Raw genomic sequence first — 18,840 nt, forward strand, 5'->3', positions numbered from 1 at the left:
TTACATTGAATTTTAAATTTTTCCTTTAAATGTAGCATGCTGAAGCTCTTCCTGGCTATGGCACGTTGTGCAATCCTAATAATACTACTAGGCACCTGCATTCATTTTTTCCAATCGGGCTTTCCAGTTTAAAAAAAATAAAATGAATTCCCTTGATGTGAGTATTCAGATTCATTATAATTTCTTCGGTATTCCAAGCAGTGTTGAATTATTTACAAAAATTTATCCACTTTCATGAATACCTGGGGAAAGGAAGTAGAATGCTTTTTCTGCTGATTGAAAAACGAAATTAACAGTTTCCGTTTAAATCCTAGAATGAGAACAAAGAGTCCGTTTGGCGCCTCAATCAAAATGTATCCATTTCTGGCATGTTGGCCTATTTTATGAATAAAAGAATTAAACAATTCTTATTTATAAATATCATAAATTGCTCAAGTTATATCATGAGAGAAATTAGTTCTTTGTATTAAATGAAATTGTTAGCAAAAAATTCCGCTGACAACTTTTGGCATACTGCAATCTTTCCTGTTCCACTTTTACTTATAAGTTTGAAAAACTACCTACTGAATAGGAAATAGCACAACCTACATGAGTAGGGCTCTGTTCTCAGCTGATTTAAAACCCGTGCTACTAGGAGGAGGCTTTCCTTCAGTGATAGAATCTTGAATGGGATTCCGGTCTACGTTTCCATTCCAAGCTTAAGAGAAGATCTTGAAATTTTTATCTAGCGGGAATTTAAAAATCATATGTTCTTTGGCTACCTTATCTCGTCATTATTCGTTTTGTTGTTGTTATGCCTTCTTTCCGATTAAAAAAAACTAAATTCGTTATTTCTAAAACGTATGTCTGGCAGTATCAGCTATCCTGGTGATGTCTGTAATCTAATCGTCGAATTGTCTTCCGCCATCCGTGGGCCTGAAGTAAGCTGCTGAAGATAAAATTATCATTTCTAAAATTTCAAAAGTATATGTATATTTCAATAGCAATCTGAGTTGCATCGTGAAGAGTTTGTTTGTTTGTTTGAATGAGGGGGATTTAGGGATTTTTAGCTACAAAGGCTGTCATCCCAGCGTTCAACAATATCTTCAATCAATAAATGTCAAAAAATTTCAAGTGTTGAAGGAAAATATGGAGAGAGAGTTTATCTGCAAATGCTTTGCTCGTGAGTTGTTTGAAATTACAGCTTGAAAGAGAGTTGAGGCCCAACTTCGACCACAGGCAACGTCTTACGCTTGAGTATTTTCGGCAGTGCAGTAAGATATGATCCAAATTATTCAAAGAGTGGCATGTTTCGCAATTTGGTTGATTCGACAGGTTAAAACGATGTAGAAGGCCAGGTGTAATGAGTGTTTTGGTAGATATTCTAGCGCAAATGATGTCTTCTCTTCTATTTCTTGTCCATTTAGCAATATTTTTTATGTCTGGAATTTCACCAAGAATTTCATAATATTTGCTCTGTCTATAGCTGTCTGTTGTTTTTCTTTTTGAGATTTGTTTGATGCGTGAGATGATGTCTTCCGATGCGATCCATTCAATGCATGGGCTGATTTCTGTAACTGATTTTGCGATCAAGTCCGCTTTTTCATTCCATAAAATTGTCGAATGCCCTGGGATCCAAAGAAAAGTAATATGTTGGTTAATCTGAGATTTTTCCACAATTTTATGAATAATGGATGGGGATTTATATGAAAATTTTTGAAGTGCTGTAAGAACTGAAAGACTATCTGTAAGAAGAAGTAAATGTTTCTCAGGAACGGAAAGATAGTCCAGAGCCTGGTAAATTGCAAGAGCTTCAGCTGTAAAAATTGAATTGATGTTGTGGGTTCGAAAAGCAAATTGAGACAGATCCGAAATGCCGGCGATTGAAGTTAAGTTTTGTGATTTCGATGCATCAGTTGCGATAATGAAACACTGTTTGAAGTCCTTTTGAAGCTTTTCTTGAAAACTGCCATTAATAGCTGAGTGTGGGAGAGATTTGTTTTGAAAAGGGTATTTTGAAATAATAATACTGCAATTTTCTCTTGGAAGTTGCAAAAAATGTTGATCAGAAATAATGCGATTCCAATTAATGTTTAGATCAGAAAAAATTTTATCCAGAAAAATTTTGTCCTGTTCAATAAGAGCAAGATTGAAATGTTCTAAATCTAATTTGTAGATGGCGGAGAAGGAACTGATAGAAATCTGCTTAATGAGAAATTGTAAGGATAAACGTTTGATTTTTTCACTGAGAATTTCCTGATTGGAGATGTAAAGGAGAGCTTTATTTGGTGTCCACTGTGGAACACCAAGTGCAATGCGAAGTGCTTTGGTCTGAATAATATTACATGCTTTCATGTGAGTTTCTGGAAATTTGTTGATAATGGGACTGGCGTAAAAGAATAAGCTGCAAATGCTATTGTCTGTGATTGTGATTAAATCTTTTGTTCTTGGGCCATAATGTTTATATGCAAAACCCTTGAATGCATTGATTTTTTTAAAGCTTTATTTTTAATTTTATTTAAGATCGATCCGTTTTGATTTCTTTTTGAAAAAGGAATTCCGAGGAATGTAATTGAGTTTTTCCATTGGATGTTCGTTCCTGCTAGTGAGATATTTGGGTGGGTAAAATTAATTTTGTTTGAAAGATCGGCTATGTAACTTTTCTCTGCATTAACTGAAAGCTTCCAATACGTACACCATTGATGTACGTTTTCCATTGTTTTTTGTAATTTCTTAGCAATAAGTTCAATAGACTGGTGCGAGCAAAATATAAATATGTCGTCCGCAAAGATCAAACAATCAACTTCATTTTCAAGAGTTTCAAAAAAATCCGATATAAAAATTGCCCATAAGATTGGCGAGAGGACACTACCTTGTGCCAATCCTTTGTTTGTAATTCTTATGTCGGAGAGTGTTTGTCTCCATCGCACTTGAAACGAACGGTGACTAAGGAATTGATGCAACCAAGCGCATATCTTCCCGCAGATGCCCAATTCCAAGCATTTATATATCAATCCGTCAATATAAACCGAATCATAAGCTTTTGCGATGTCGAGACTAATACCAATGAAATGTTTTTTTTTCCTCTTTGCTTTTGAAATGCTGTAATATAATGAGTAAGTGGCTGCCCTATTGTCCTTGTATGGTAAAAAACCAAATTGTTTTGGATGAAGTTTTTTGTTCTTTGTAAGAAAATCAGTAATTCTTTTACATAAGATACGTTCAAAGATTTTGGAAAAAAACAGATGTTAGAGCTATTGGCCTATATGATGTTATCTGAAGCTTGTCTTTATTTGGTTTTGGAATGGGAATAATAAGTGCATGTTTCCATGTTTTGGGAACATATGCTGTGTTAAAAATCTGTTGAAATAATTGAAGGATGTAATAATTTGCATTTTTGTTAAGTTTTTTGAAAAAGGATGCGGGAATATTGTCTGGACCTGGGGTTGTTGTTTTTGATTTTTTAATTGCGAATTGTAATTCTTCCATTTGAAGTGCTCCGTTTAATTCGCTTTCCTGATTGTCCGTAAACTGGATTGGTAATGGCTCGTGAGTACTGGAATTGTTGGCATAAAATTCTGCGAACAGATTACTTTGCACGAATGGGTTTGTGATAAAAGAATTGTTAACAGAAATGGTGTTGAAGGAGTTATTATCTTCATATTGCTGATTCATTTTTCTTAAGATAGAATAAAATAAACGAGGATTTCTTGCACTATTACATAAGTTATCCCAAAATTTTTGTTTTGCTTGTTTACTATAAAATTTGAATCTGCTTGCGAATTTTTTGTGAAGAATCCAAAATTTAGTTGATATGCATTTTAATGCTTTCTTCCGATATATGATTTTAAGGTTGTAAAGTTTGTGACAGGTTTTATCCCACCAGGGTGGGTATTGTTTGTTATTCAAAGGTATTTTTCTAGTATTATTGGATATGATTTCTGAAATGTTTGATGAAACTGAGTCTAGGTTAAGATTTGTATCTTCAAAAAATTTTTCCGATTGAAAAAGAATAGATTGCCATTTAATTTCTGTGAGGAACCTTTGTTTGTTGTGTAAAACTTTGCAGGTGGAAATTATGGGGAAATGGTCGCTATCAAAAGATGATTCAGCAACAAAACAATCTGAGCTACAGAAGAGTGATTTGGAACAAAGGGTAAGATCCAGAAGTGATTGGTTACCTGCAGGAGTAATGTGCGTCGGGTTCGAAGTATTTAAAATGACAAAATTTGAATCCGTTAACCAATCGACAAAATTGTTGCTGAGTCTGGAAGAAGTGGTTGAGCCCCAAAAAGGGTGATGTAAATTAAAGTCACCAAAGATGAACGTTGGTTCAGAAAGTGAGTTAAAAAAGTTTCCGAAAATTTCAATGTCAAAACCTGTAGGAGCGTAAATGTTTACTATACAAAAGTTTAGAGAAGCTGTAATGATTTTAACGGTGAGTATTTCCACGTCCGAATTTTGAGGTACATCGTAAGGGATTATGTATGCCGACAAATGATCGGGGATTCCAATTAAATGGCCCCCTCCCAGTCTGCCTTCCCTGTGAGATCTAAAAAACCTTTTTTTATAGAAACTAAAATCTTCTTCAGCATAAAGAAAAGTTTCTTGAAAAATCCAGAAATCTGAAATTGAGAAGGGAGGAATACCAAGCCAGATTTTTTTATTCCTAATACTACGGCAATTCCACTGAACAAAACGCATCCTAATAAATTAAACCAACAGAAAAGGAAAAAGCAATCTGCAAACTCTGCAAGAGGTCAACCAAACACCGGGGTGACGTACACACACACAAAAAAAGCAAAAAACAAAAAAAAAACCAAGCATTTGGGAAAGATAAAATTGAAGCAGTGCTTTGCAAAGAAGAGAAACAAATAACAAGCAGTAAAGTGGGAGAGGAAACATAAAACAGCAAAAAGGAAACAAAGCGCAAAAAAAGATTATTAATCCGAAGTCCCAGCAGGGCCACCAGCGTCCCATTGCATGGGTTGACTAGTAGAACTAGCGAAGTTTTTCGAAGCATTAAGTAAAGCTTTTTTCTTCCTGGATGGAGATTTAATTTTTTCACCTTTGTCAATCACATGAATTAACTGTTGCACCATAGACTCGACCGTCTTTTGAAATATTTCCAATAGAGCATTGAAATGTTGTTCCATCTTTTTGTTGATGTTTTGGATGATGGATTCCATTTTGTCGTTGAAATGTTGTTCCATCTTTTTGTTGATGTTTTGGATGATGGATTCCATTTTGTCGTTTAAAGATTTTTCAAAGTCAATGGGTGAAGAGTTAGAAATAAAGTTAGTGCTGAATTTGAAAAGTTGCCATTATCAAATAAAATGTTTTATCCTAACTTTACTACTTGGTTTCCCCCAGCAAAACGATTATGTTAAATTAGGAGATATATTTATATGAACGATTGTTTTCTTTCTAACAATCTTCGCATTTAGAAAGAAAATTACCATTACGTACTTTAAATCGTGTTTTCATTTAAAAGCAACTCATTGCATAAAGGGTTTGCTTAACTCGTTACGTGTCTCACGTTCACAGCCCTGACGAACTGATGCTAGAATTTTCTCAGACCATTTTTGGATCACCTATTTTGTTATTATCCATACTCTCATTTATTAAAGTACTATTAACTTTGGACGAGTGCAATGCTCGGCGATGAGGACGTCTAGACAGCGAAATTTGTTCGCATGATGTATCACTTGCTGGCTTATTCATTTTCAGGCCAACAAAATTTAGAATTTTTGGTCAACAAAAAACTTTGTGAAAAGCTTTGAAATGAACGAAACTAGGCTATGACTTGGCTTGGTCAGGCGTTTGGTTTCTTGTCTTCTGTTGGGGAGAAAAGACTATGCGCGAATTTAGGATACGAATGCGAAACACCGTTTATTGTGATTGGGCTGCAGGTGGAGAGAAAATGTAGGAAGACAAGTCCTGATCCTCAAGATGGCCTGCGTTACCCGACTCATTCATCTATTTATACTTTGACTCACCTATCGGCAAGCGGCCCATCATGGTTTGGTTCAATGACGCCAAGTAAAACAAACTGACCGTTTAACGTTTAAAAACGCAAGCTTATTAAAACAAAGCTGTTTTTGTACTATTTGTTATAGTGGCAAGTAAGGCTGGACCATCAAACGTATAATAACTTCCTAAGGGTCCCGAAAAACTATGGGGCTCTCTAGACCTTGATTTCTTTTGTTGATTTATTTACAAGTGTCATATAGTCTAACTTGTTCAAATAAAGATCATGTATCTTTTGATGATGAGGAGAATGTCGTGTCCGCGTTACCACGGAAAGGGGGTGCAGTAGCTTCTGAGGGTAAAGACGCCTGACCATCCGAGGGCAGAAATCTGACTTCTAGCTCATACGAAGATGACACACACATGTTCGCTTGCACAACCCCCTTTTTACAGGGGGTGGAGGGCACATTCACACACCTCACAGATGAAGAAAACCCATGCCCGAACCGGGATTCGAACCCGCGATGCCCTGATCACGGGAAAGATGCGCTACCCCTATGCCAGGACGCCGGCCATGTATCTTTTAAATTTCAGAATAATATTCTTAGAATGTTTAAAGTTACTTGCAGATTAGTAGAGCAGATTTGTAGTTGGCTTATTGATTCAATGGTTATTTTTCAAAAATTTCTTTGACGATGATGAATTATCTTTTATTTAGAATCTTCACTTTGAGTTAAAAAGTAATGTCATTTTTTACTGTTTTGATTTAAATAATTTTTTAAGTTAAATTCATTTTTTTATACGCAAGAAACTGAAAGTAATTATTTAACATTAAGTTTGAATATTTCGTCATTTTATTTTGCCACAATATTATCTTTTAATTATTTATATCTGTAGAAGCAATTGAAGTAACATAATAAATTATATATAATAAATATAGATAGAGTATACAATTTAAACAGCTTACATAGATATGAAATAAAAAATCAAAAATGTCTGGTTTTAGGAGTTGAGGAGAGGAAAGAGGGTCCGTGGAAGTTGCATTGTCTTAAGGCCCTTACAAGATTTAATTCAGCCCTGGTGGTAAGCAGTCATCAAAAAAAAAAAATTAAACTGGTCCTCGGATACTTTTTTGAATGATGCATGAGAGTGATAGGGAATTACCTCCTTCCCGACAATGAAGTCTTTCTCGTCCTTCCTTTCTTTTAGCATTCTCTCGAAAGCGTCCAGGTAGGCAGGAGCGTCCTCAGATATCATTTTCTTGATCACGGCGCACTACAAAAATAACATTGGATAAAAATTAAATAAAATTTTAAAAAAATAGATTCAACATATGCAGCATTTGTTTTCCCCGATTCGGAAAGCAATCCCTATCTTTAGGTTAAGCCAAATAAAATGGATGACCGCCACGCCATGTCCCTGATGCCTCTAATCATGAAGGTTAATTATTTTTCGAAGGGCATAGTGTGGAATGAGGGAATTTGCCTTGGAGAGTAGATCCCCTACGGTACTCTATTAAAAATTCAATTTTATTGTTACGTTTTGTAATCAATAGGCTAGGTGGTTTGCATACAAGATATTAGTCAATGCGATTAGAATACGTGAATGAAAACTGACATGAAATATAAACGATATTTACAGTAACTTCACTTAACTGAAGAACATGAGGGAAACTTTCACTTTTATAATAATTTTTGGCTAGCAGTCTCAAAGATTTTGCTGTGTAGTTCAAAATGTCGTTTCCCACATAAGAATGATTTGTATCCTAAATGAATCAATTATTTTTCTAGCATTCTTTTTACTAGGAACTTGGCTGAAAGAAAATTGTTACTGGAGACTGCGAAGAAGAAATGTTTAGGTGCTTGGTGGAAGTAAAATATTTCAAAAGGAAACCTTGTAGTTTACTAAGATCATAGGGCTGATTGGAGATTGAAACGTATTGGCTGCGAATTGCTGATGTGTTGGGAAGTTATGTGGATCTGTGTTGCTCCAAAAGTTTTCTTCGGTGCCAAAATAATGTGAGGGGGCATTCTGTTGCGTCGTGGATTGGAGAGTCCCTTCCGGTCCACTTTTGCAGAAATAAAAAGCATGTAAAAAAGACTGAAGCATCTTGGAACGAACTCAGGAAAGTGAATATCCCTGACTTATAGAAGTAACTGCTATTAAAAAACTTTCAGCAAATAGATTATTATTATGATGAGGCTAATTCAACTCCTTTACCATAGAACCTTTTTATCTTTAATTGCTGGGAGGATACAAAGAAAAAAAATCTCACCCTCTCCGACCGTTATATTATCGCAAAAGAAGATCTGCATATAGACAGCGTGGCTCAGAGAAAGTACATGCTTCCTACGCACAAGGTCTAGGATTCAAATCCCAGCCAAGCAACATTAATTTAAAGGTTGAACTTTAATTTGAATTTCTTATTATTCATTTGTTAATGCTCTAGAACTTTCTATAAACTTCTTTATAATTCTAGATTATTCTGTAAAAGTATAAATTCTGAGTTCCACAAGCAGTGGAATCAATTCTTCGATTGCATGTTACGAGTTGCTTAAAGCTAATAAACTTGATATAGTGTTACTTTGTGACTTGTTATTTTTTTGCATCTTCGTGACAATATACTTAACTTCATAAAGGTGAAAGCGAATGAACGAAAGTTTTTTTTCGAGGAGGTATTTTATGATTGCCCAGATTGAATAACAGTAGATAAATAGGGCTACCAACAATTAATTTTAAGAATGGCAGTTAACAAAAATTGATCGTTGTGATGAGGCAGTGATTTTTTTCAATTTCAGTTATCTTTCTATCTTCAGTAATAAGAGAATAATGGATGTAGAAAAATTGCAATAAAGAGTAATCCATCTATGTACTAATGCTGCTATTTTTCATCCCTCCGTTTCCTTTTTAAATCCAACAAAGTCATGTCGCAGGAAACATTGCAGTGGGTCATATTTTTGTAAAGAGTTCGTTAATGTTGATGCAAGCATAAATGGAACCTCTTATATTAATTCAAACTGTATTGCGATTTCAAGGATTCAAAGGATGACATTTTTTTAATAGTTCTCAAGCTACTCTTTAATGATGGGCGAAAAAATCCACTTATTATTGTTTTATCCTTGATTACAAGGATTTTAGCGTTTTCCGCCAAATGGGATTATTATGTTGTTGTTTTTTTATGCTACAATTTCTTCTTATTTTTGTTCAATATTAAAATAAATATCTATCGTCAGAAGAATAAATTTGTGGACATTCCTGAGAAAATTATGAGAGATGATAGAATGCGAGCGGTCTGCTTAGAACCTTGATTCGTGATATGCTGTGTTTGAAATGCTTATAAATATTTACACTTCATTAAAAATGGCGAACTGTGGGGCAAAAAAAAAATTAATTCAATTAATAAATAAAAAAGGATTTTGAATAGCATTTGTGAGCAGAAAATTTGAATTCATTATTTTATTAAGAAGGAAACTGCAACAATAACATGCTTTTGTTGTCGGACATTTATAGTGGACGTACCCGTCGAATACGGCTTGTAAGGAGTGTGTTGAGACTGCTTAAAACTCTTGACTTCGATATATCAAGATATACAAATAATAGAACTTGGAACCCAAAAGTTCAAGACAAATAATCCTAAGCATTACTGGATGAAGATCCGGGACAAATGTAATTGACAGAGAATTTATACGAGAATTGCAATAAGAATTTCAAAGTATTACAAAAGAAAAATTAAAACTGTTTCCCGAATATGATAAAATTGATCAAGAGGAAAAGAAAAAAAAATAAAGAATGTTATTTATTCGAATTCAACAAAATTGTACATTCATCTTTTTAACGAGATAAGAGTCTATCTCAGGGGGAAAAAAAAAAAAAAAAAACATTTTTTTTTTTTTTAAAGAATGCTATTTATTTTATATTGAACCAAAATTTTAATGCTTATTACTGAATACAAATTTTCTGAATTTAAAGAGTATACAATGAGCAGCAATTTTACCTGCTTAACCTGCTCCATTCCTAGCTACGATGATAACACTTGTTTAATAAGGTTTTCAAACATTGTTCGTTTCAAAAAGTATTATTCCTTTACTATCGTTCTTGGACGATTTTACTTCCCAGAGTAGGTAGTGATACGCAGTGGATAGGGAGAACCCTTTTCTTTAGTTTTTTTTTGTTATATATATTCAACCATTTTCATCTTAAATATATTTTGGAGAAATTGAAGCTGATTGGCACAAGCGCAAATGCATGGTGGTTTTCCGTACCTGTGAAAGATCTCATATATTTACCGTCCTTTGTAGAGCAGTATTTTAAACTGAATTAGAAAGCAAAATAAATAAAAAGAAATTAAACTGATCCAAAGTAAGCAAGAAGTGTTTTTCTGCACAAATATTAAAGAGAAATGATACAAAAATAATGACAATGAAAGCAATTTAGAAGGGAATGAATAGGATAGGAGAGCGAAACGAATCGGACGGGTGCCAATTTCTGATCACCCCTGTGATAAGGGTATTGGAACTAGCAACTCCCATAAAACCTAATAATGACAATTATTTATTTCAAAAGACACGCAAAAGTATTTCAAGTTCACATTCGAATTATTTTAGCTGCGGCACTGAACAACTCTAAGCATTCGTTTGAAATGAACCGAAGTTTTGTGAAAGCAAAAATCAAACTGCAGAATGAGAGTAAAGGAAAACATTTATCTTTGATTGCCTGAAATCAGGTCGGAAAAGGCATGAATAAACTTTTGAAAATTTATAAGAGGTATTTAAAGAAATAAAATGGTTCCCTCACCCTCTCCTCCTTGCTGAGTTGATGCACCTCGGCGTGCCTTACTTTCGAAAACATGTGCCAGAGACCGTCCATCACCAAGTCACAGAGGGCTGCCTCCGTCTCGTCCTGGCCGCACAGCCCTGTAAGAGAAAAAAGTACTTAAAATGCTTCAGTCGCTCTTCAAAAACTGTTTCATAAGCAGTTGTGAGCTGAATGTCCCATATTCAATTGTTTTGAAAGATTTCGCATTATAGTTTATGTTTGAAAACCTGTTGCATGCGTAAGTAACATATTCTGAGATTTTTGAAGAAGATTGACCTAACCGACAGTTGTAGGCAACATTGAGACGGAAGTCACATAGAATATTTGTGATAGTTCGAGAAAAAAATTGTTTTAGTTTATTATAAGGTAATGTTTATCTTCATATTGGTAATATATTTTTTTAATTATTGAGTTTGAGTAGCATATTATTTTGAATGCCTTCCTGCTGAATTTCATCCGTGTCAACTTGAGTATATCGAAAGATACAGGAAACAGCATTACGCTGTATTAAACAGAGTTTGTGTTTTGTGGAAAAGTTTTGGCTTCTGGCCGAATCTGAGACATCAGGGGACTAGCGCAACTCCCAAGTGACCATAAATCTTCCTGGTCTTCGAATCGAGATCAGATTTTAATTACAACCTAATTATGGTTAATGCATATAGGTGACAGTTTCGTCATTTTACAAAATCAGATCAGACTCAGTGACTTGAAAAGCAAATGGTGTATTTGAGCGCTAGCTATCTACACTGGCCTCCAAAAGTTACGGTTCAGCGTGTTTTTCTAAGCTCACCATTAAAAAAATGGCAGTAACAATAAATTTCACAATTTATATACTAGATAGTAATGAACTTTAAGAAACTTATGTAAAAACAATTACTACCACTTTTATTTTAAAGAACTGAATACTTACATAGGGGGTGGGAGAAAATGCGCAAAATTCTAACCTTCGTAATTTCGTGAGTACGTTTTATTCATGATTGTTGGTCAGTTATTATTGGCGGTTTCGTTGATAATATCCAGGACAATCTGAAAACATTTTAGCATTTTGAACAGCTAAAAGTAACATTATGCTAGACATTTCATTGTGTCTCGTCTAGCTAACCGATTATGAGTCTCTTTTCAATCCGAGGGTTTTGTGTCTAGAAGCATATGGCATGATAATAAATTGCAACACCTGCGGAAGACTGTTATTCTGTTCTTTCTGCTTGAAGGAGGAGAAACATTATTGTGCTTCACCTCACGGCAGATCATTTTGTGGCAATAGTGTCAAGAATCTCCCCTACTTCAGTGCAAAGACACCTTCATAATAAAGGTCTGTATGCAAGAGCCACGACATACAACTGGACCGTTTACGTTTTGGAAGAGAACACGACTTCTGAACCACTCAACAATGGGTTTCTATACTCTTCACAGGCAAGTTCAAAATCACATGGAAGAGTGTTTTAGGACATCAGATGACCTGGAGGGAACAGTGCGACATAAATAAGCAAAATTGTTGACAGCCACAGTTACAGAGGTTCAGGCAGGGATCTCTCTCGGTCACTCTGTTCCATGGAGAAACTTTGAGCAGTGAGAGATATCGAAACGAGTTCTTGGATAATGATTTTCGTCTGATAGACGACAATGCGCGACTTTCCCAAACTCGGCTTATTGAAGACTGTCTTGAGGGTCACGATATGGTGCGAGTGGAATGGCTAGCTCGATCCCTGGACCTGAATTCATTAGAGCATCTTTGGGACTACCTTGTGAGACTGGCTGATGCTTTAAGTTCTCCAAGGTCGTTGGTTGAGCTGGAACAAGGATTATTCCATGTCTTTGCTTTCGATTTCGATGTCCGACAGTTTCATTTTCAACATGGAAAATCGATGGCGCCAATGCATTGCAGTTAGGAGTGGACATATTCCTTAATATAACTTATTTTTATAATTTTTCCTCATAAAACTGTGGTGCACGGTTTTCTCCAAGAATGAAGTTCGCTGACAATTGAGCATATTTTTTGTTTCAAACCATATTTGTGTTCAACCTAAGAAAATCTCTTTAATAAATTTTTAAAGAGCGATACATCTACGAAGAAGTGTTTAGTGCACATTTCTTGTTTCTTTATCCATCCATTCTCGAATTAGGCAAAAAAAAAAAGCTGCACCTTAACTTTTGGAAGCTAGTGTATATTCTGTTTAATTCAATGCTATTCTATTTTTAAATTGGAATGAGCTAACTTTATGGAACTTGTCTCCGAACGTTTAAAAATGAATAATATCTACCCACGGTTATCATAGTTTCTTGAGAGGTATAGGAAACACTTTGAATCTCTGATGTGCACTAGGTTATCAAAAGTATCCGGGCACTTCCAGATTTACACATATCTTGGAATTTCTTCCGAAAGGCTAGAAGACTCAAATTTTACCTTCAACCCCGTAAATAATGTGTTTGAATTCAGTGAAGATTCAGAAACGAGAGGAATTAAGGAGTCGACACAAAAAATGATGCGGTCTTATCCCGTTTCAAAGAAAGTTGATAATTCTTTGCAAGCTTTATCATGTTAGATATACCTAATATTGGCATGCATTTCGAAAAAATAGCAAGTAAATTCGAGAAAATATAATTTTTTTCCCAAAAATCTCAAATTTTTCCATAGGTTTTTCTTTGCTCATCAAACGACACGATGCGTTCAAAATATGTTACAATATACTAGCATAGTATTATATTAAAAGTTGGAATAAAATTCTTTGAATATTAGAAAAAAAATTATGATTCGTAATAAATAATTTTTGATTACTGTTGTGAAAAACGTTGAGTACCCTCCTCCCGATAATTTTTAATCCAAACACATAAGACAAGTTATACAAAATATTCATTTAAATAGTTTTGAAGGCTATCGGCAAAGAGCTAAATTTCAATTGCTCTCTAAGAGAACTCAAATGATTAGAGGGTTTCTATAAATATGACATTAAAAAAAATTTGAGTCTTCGAACAAATTGCATTGTAAAAAAGTAATAAATATGCAAAATATCCCTGCATTTTTACAAATTAAACTTCACATTTAAATTAAAGAAAATTGCGTATCATGAACTACAATAAATGTTATTACCTTATTCCCATCATTTCCTCAAAAGCTGTAACTTTAACTTGATGCACATTATAACATTAAAAGTATCCAGTCACCAGCGTTCTATTCTGTTCAATCGAAAAAGAAGTGTCTCTCGCTTTTTTAAAAATTTTGTTATTATCAATTTTTTCACAATGCGTTTCGCTTGTTCTCAAAAGCTGAGAGAATGATTCATTCTTCTTGTTTTCAGGAAAGGGTTTTTGACCTTGTTCCACATCGATGCGATTGGCTGAGTCAACGATTTAAAAAAAAATGCAGCACTGCCCCGACAACAAGCTCATCCAAAGCAAAGTTAAATGTGAATTCTGTGCTGTGAACTTTAGTTCAAAATTTTCTGATGTTGTGCTTATGACGATGCTTGAATTCTAAAAGATTGAGCTTTAATCTTAACAATTATATGATAATTACTTTTTTCTTCATATAATCTCAGCTTTATTGTTGTTACTTACTGTTCTGCTGAAATTCATAAATAATTCATTGGTTAGTTAATTTTTCTTATCACATACTTTTGTCATGTTTAAGTACAAATATCTAGTGTTTATTTCTATATATATATATAGATTGATAGATACGAATCACTAGGGATTGCAATATCGGACCAAAAGTTCAATACCGGTATTCGGTATTATTTAGATCTTAATACCGGGATACCGGTAGTAGAAATTTTAGAAAAAGAAAGAAAACGCAGGTCTTTCTTTGTTTTATTTGCCAGTTTTATTAGAGAATGTAAATATCACAAAAAATAATTTGTAGCTTATAAATTATAACATTATATAAAGAATCACAAAAAAGTTAAGGAACGTCTTATTTATTTAAATCACAAAAAAGTGTAAATATCACTATTCATTCTGTGATACAAATTACAAATTTTTGAAATGTGATCTTAAAAAACATAATGCATCAATTGTACTGCCATTAAACCTGGAACGTAATTTTGTGCAAAAATTACAAGCTATCGAAAACGCTCTTTCGGTATCTAAGCTAGTTGATGGTACTGTTAGCAATACACGATATACTTTTTCCAAGTATTTACCACTAAATCTATCATCTTCAAATAAATCTATTTCTCGTCAAATGGTTTTGGATATAACTGATTTCTGTATTGTATTTTGGTTTGTTGAATTTTTTTTTTTTATTTATCGCTAATTCTAATTTTTGTTCAAGAGACAATTCCTTTTCACTATCGGCATTAGTGTCATCATAATCTTCGATAACTGAACCGAATTCTTCTGAATGTGGATAGGTTTGTGGGTAAAAAATTGTAAGAAAATTTACCATAAACTTAATGAGATTATTTTCTTTTCTTCTTTTACATTTTCATTTTTAAAATCATTATAATTATGTAAATACCATAAGACATTTTCTATTTCGGTATGCCTTTCTTTTGTGCGATTTTTCAATGTAATAAATAATTCTTCAGATAGTAATGTGTGCTGTTCTTTCAATAACTGCGACATGAAATTTATTGTTGCATTAGCGGTTAATAAATTAGAATCTCTCAAATATAATGCCTCAACAGCCAAGTCAATTCACTATCTCAAAAATTAATTTGCAGTTTAAATCGATTATTGCTTTTTGGATTGGGTTTCACAGTTTCAAAAATCGCTCCATCATTAGGAGTGAACTGTTCCAACGTGTTTTAGAATCTAATATTAACATATATTTTGTTTTATTTTTAGTTAATATATATTTTCGTAATATGGCATTTTTTGTAGGGGAACGTTTAAATAACAATTTTTCGAACTTTATAAATTATAGGAAGTAATTCTTGATGGATTAATATTTCATCCTCATTAGCAATATCTTCTTCAGCAATTACATTGTCAATATCACTCTCACTCTCTTCAAAGTCGGAATCCGAAGTTTCTATATTACAGTATTTGGATTCTTCTGTTCTTTATTTTTTTGATACAATATATCTATTATTCCTAATTGAATTCCATGAGCATAGCACAATTGGTGATTTGCACCAATCAACTTTTTCCAAATTTTTTGATAACTGTTGCTCCATCAGTGTTATGGATACAATATTTTCTTTCAGGGATAATCTATGTTTCGCTCATTTAGATTTAAGCACTTCCACACATCATTGGCGATCCCTGAACATATAGTGGAGACAATTTAAAAAAATGTCTAGTAAATACCGAAAAAACGGTATTTAAATTTGTAAATACCGGTATAACAAAATTGTACAAATGACTCAAAATACCGGTATTGCAATCCCTACGAATCGCATACTGATTTCATATAAATATTTTTCAGTGTCACCTACTTATGAACTGTCATTTAAATAAAAAAAAAATCATGAATGCAGTTTAATATATTATCCGAAACAATCTGCTGTATTACAGTATTCATTTTGCAATTTATCTATCATTATCCGTATATGTGGACTTGCACTCTCTGAAATCGAGTAGGGAGATGGCGCTGCATGACACTGTCAGCGTGAGAATGGATGGAGAAAGTCTATAATAGTTAGTTATAAACAAATTTTTGTGTATAAAATCGCGTTTTTTTAGGAATGTTAAAAATATCTTAAAAAGTGTTATAAATATCTTAAAAAGAAAAAAAATATATAAATACATAAGTAAAAAAATAAATCGAAAAACGCGACTCGAGCCGGGGACCAGCAACACGCATGTTGTTCTGACCACTATTACACTACTCACGCTTTGAATGGAAGTTGAATATACTTATTCTAATAGTTAGTAATTAAAAAAAGAAAATGTGTGCGTGTAAAATCGCGTTTTTTCAGGAAAGACACCTATGCAGATAAACTTAAAAAGCAAAACTTTATCTAAATATAAAATTTGATCTAAATCCTTAGAGCCGTTTCCGACATACACGAAATAAATTTATATGCATACAGGAATTGCTCGTTTAAAGTTATAAGATAAAACAAAACAAAAATCATACGCTAATTTCAAAGTATTCTCTTTCATTTCATGGCATATCGTACGTTATTTGAAATACGACTTTTTATATTTTTCGTATTTTGCAACTTTATTTATTTTAAATGGTTAAATTTGGTTTCATTTTTAAATTTCTAAAATCATTTTTTGCGTAAAATTCAGTGATCGTACTTGCTCGTTTCAACCATTCAGTTCTGATATTGCAACTCGAAGGTTTCGAGATGATGCGATTGTTATTCTAAAAATAATACATTTTAAAAACAATGCTTCCAGTTTTAACAATTTAAAACCGAATAGGTTGGACGACGGAGATAAAGATACATTCATAAAAAATTGTGTTTTCACAATTTTCTGGCGAAAGACATTTTGAATGTAAAAATGGCAATTGAAGATGGTTAACAGAAAATTATCAATTGATTATTAGCCACATTGAGCAGTGCTACATTCTTCCATAGCTCAACTCGAAGGAAATTTAGACCAGTCGTGCTGTGTTTTAATCGAAATTATTAAAATTATACATTCTTACCTCTAATTACTGAGAATTCTCAGCTCTAATTGCTCAGATGCAGTTTTTGCGAACGCTCCTAAACATGGGAAACGTAAGGCGGAAAATATCCTCTGTAACAACATATCTAATAAACACATTTTTTGAGAAATCTTCTATAATGACATAAATAAGTTCTAAAAATACCTTCGGCTTAAGATTTTTTCGAACAGAAAAAAAAAATTATTAGATCAGTGAGAAAGGCGTTCAAAGAGCAATACCATAACGATTCCAAGTTTTAGAGAAAATCTACTATCCTTCGCTATTTTTATTTCGAGGAGATATTTTCAGTGGAGAGAAAATATCCCAATTAAGAGTGTTCTTTACCTCGATTAGTTCTGCCGTGCAAATCCACAGATTCTCTTCATTTGCAATTGCTGGGTGTATAAAACCTTAAGATTGATGTATAAAGCTTAAGGAACAGATTTAACTTAGTGAATGTGAAGTACTCACCATGCTGCCTGGCCAGGTAGCGGCAGATGCTCTGATGCTGGGCGATCACCCTCCCTTCCACTTCTAGAACCGGCAAGGTGCCGAAAGGAGTCCCTGAGAGAACAAGGAGATCGTTATTCATCTGCAGAAAAGACATTACAAACAATAAAGTAAAGGACATCCTGGAATTAACAGAGTCGCCACGTGGTCGAAGTTGCAACCCTTTGTTGAACCCGGCCCTTTTTCTTCGAGAACAGATCACACAGCGGCAAATCAAGCTTTCAAAACTTTTCGGTAGTGCGCGATTCACCATCCGTCGGCCCTTTACACTCTGGATGAGCGACGATTGTCATCACAAATGCAGGATGCACATCATTAATATCAGTCTATTCAGAGATGAATATACAAGCATATTTTAATAACGGCTGACAAAAGCATGATTTTGCTTTATTTTTCGTTAGTGGAGAAAGAATTTAAAAGACAGAAGATAATTCAAAAGTCACAAAAATTTTACTGGTGTGTGTGCATAATATAACCAAAAAATTTAATTTATTTCGAAAAGGTGTTTAGGTTTTTGCTATAAATGCGCTACAAGCAGTTAGCAACCATTCTGCCAGTCCGATTTGGCTAATTTTTGCTTCTTATGAAGTCTCATGAGCTCTGCATATATCATCAATGGTCTCTCGCCATGCATTGCCCTTCATATTTGAAAGATATTGGGAAACACAAGTTCATTATACATTCTCTATGGGGAAACTCCAAGATAGAGAATGGACGGATTTCGATAATTTTTATTTCATAGGGATGCTCATTATCTCTAGATAAGTCATTAACACGTATCTACTTCTCTATTTCAATAAATACTGGAAAAGAAAATTTTGATTGAGCTTCAAGCTCCATAATTGGGCCGGTTTCGCCAATTTTCGTCATGATTCTCGCAGTTTCGCTCCTTTGAAGAGTTAGCTAAACAAACAGACAACACTATTATTAATGCGCAAGAAAATTTTTTAATAATTCTTTCCTTTTACTTGCATTATATTTATATTTTCATAATGTTTCGTTGTTTCTAAATGTAGTTCATT

At 33.8% G+C, this 18,840-nt stretch overlaps 1 protein-coding gene across 3 annotated transcripts in view; it reads right to left on the reverse strand.

Moving 5' to 3' along the window:
- LOC129980539 (glutathione S-transferase 1-like) overlaps positions 1-18,840 on the reverse strand; it is a 46,413-nt gene that overhangs the window by 3,484 nt on the left and 24,089 nt on the right. For all 3 annotated transcript variants that reach the window (XM_056090879.1, XM_056090881.1, XM_056090880.1), the window contains exons 3-5: positions 17,780-17,872; positions 10,744-10,862; positions 7,114-7,224 (exon numbers count right to left, since the gene is read on the reverse strand). In XM_056090879.1, coding sequence (XP_055946854.1) covers positions 7,114-7,224; positions 10,744-10,862; positions 17,780-17,872 — 323 coding nt within the window. The remainder of the gene's footprint in view (positions 1-7,113; positions 7,225-10,743; positions 10,863-17,779; positions 17,873-18,840) is intronic.

The sequence above is a fragment of the Argiope bruennichi genome, chromosome 8 (assembly GCF_947563725.1).
Source record: "Argiope bruennichi chromosome 8, qqArgBrue1.1, whole genome shotgun sequence".
Taxonomy (NCBI): Eukaryota; Metazoa; Arthropoda; class Arachnida; order Araneae; family Araneidae; genus Argiope; species Argiope bruennichi.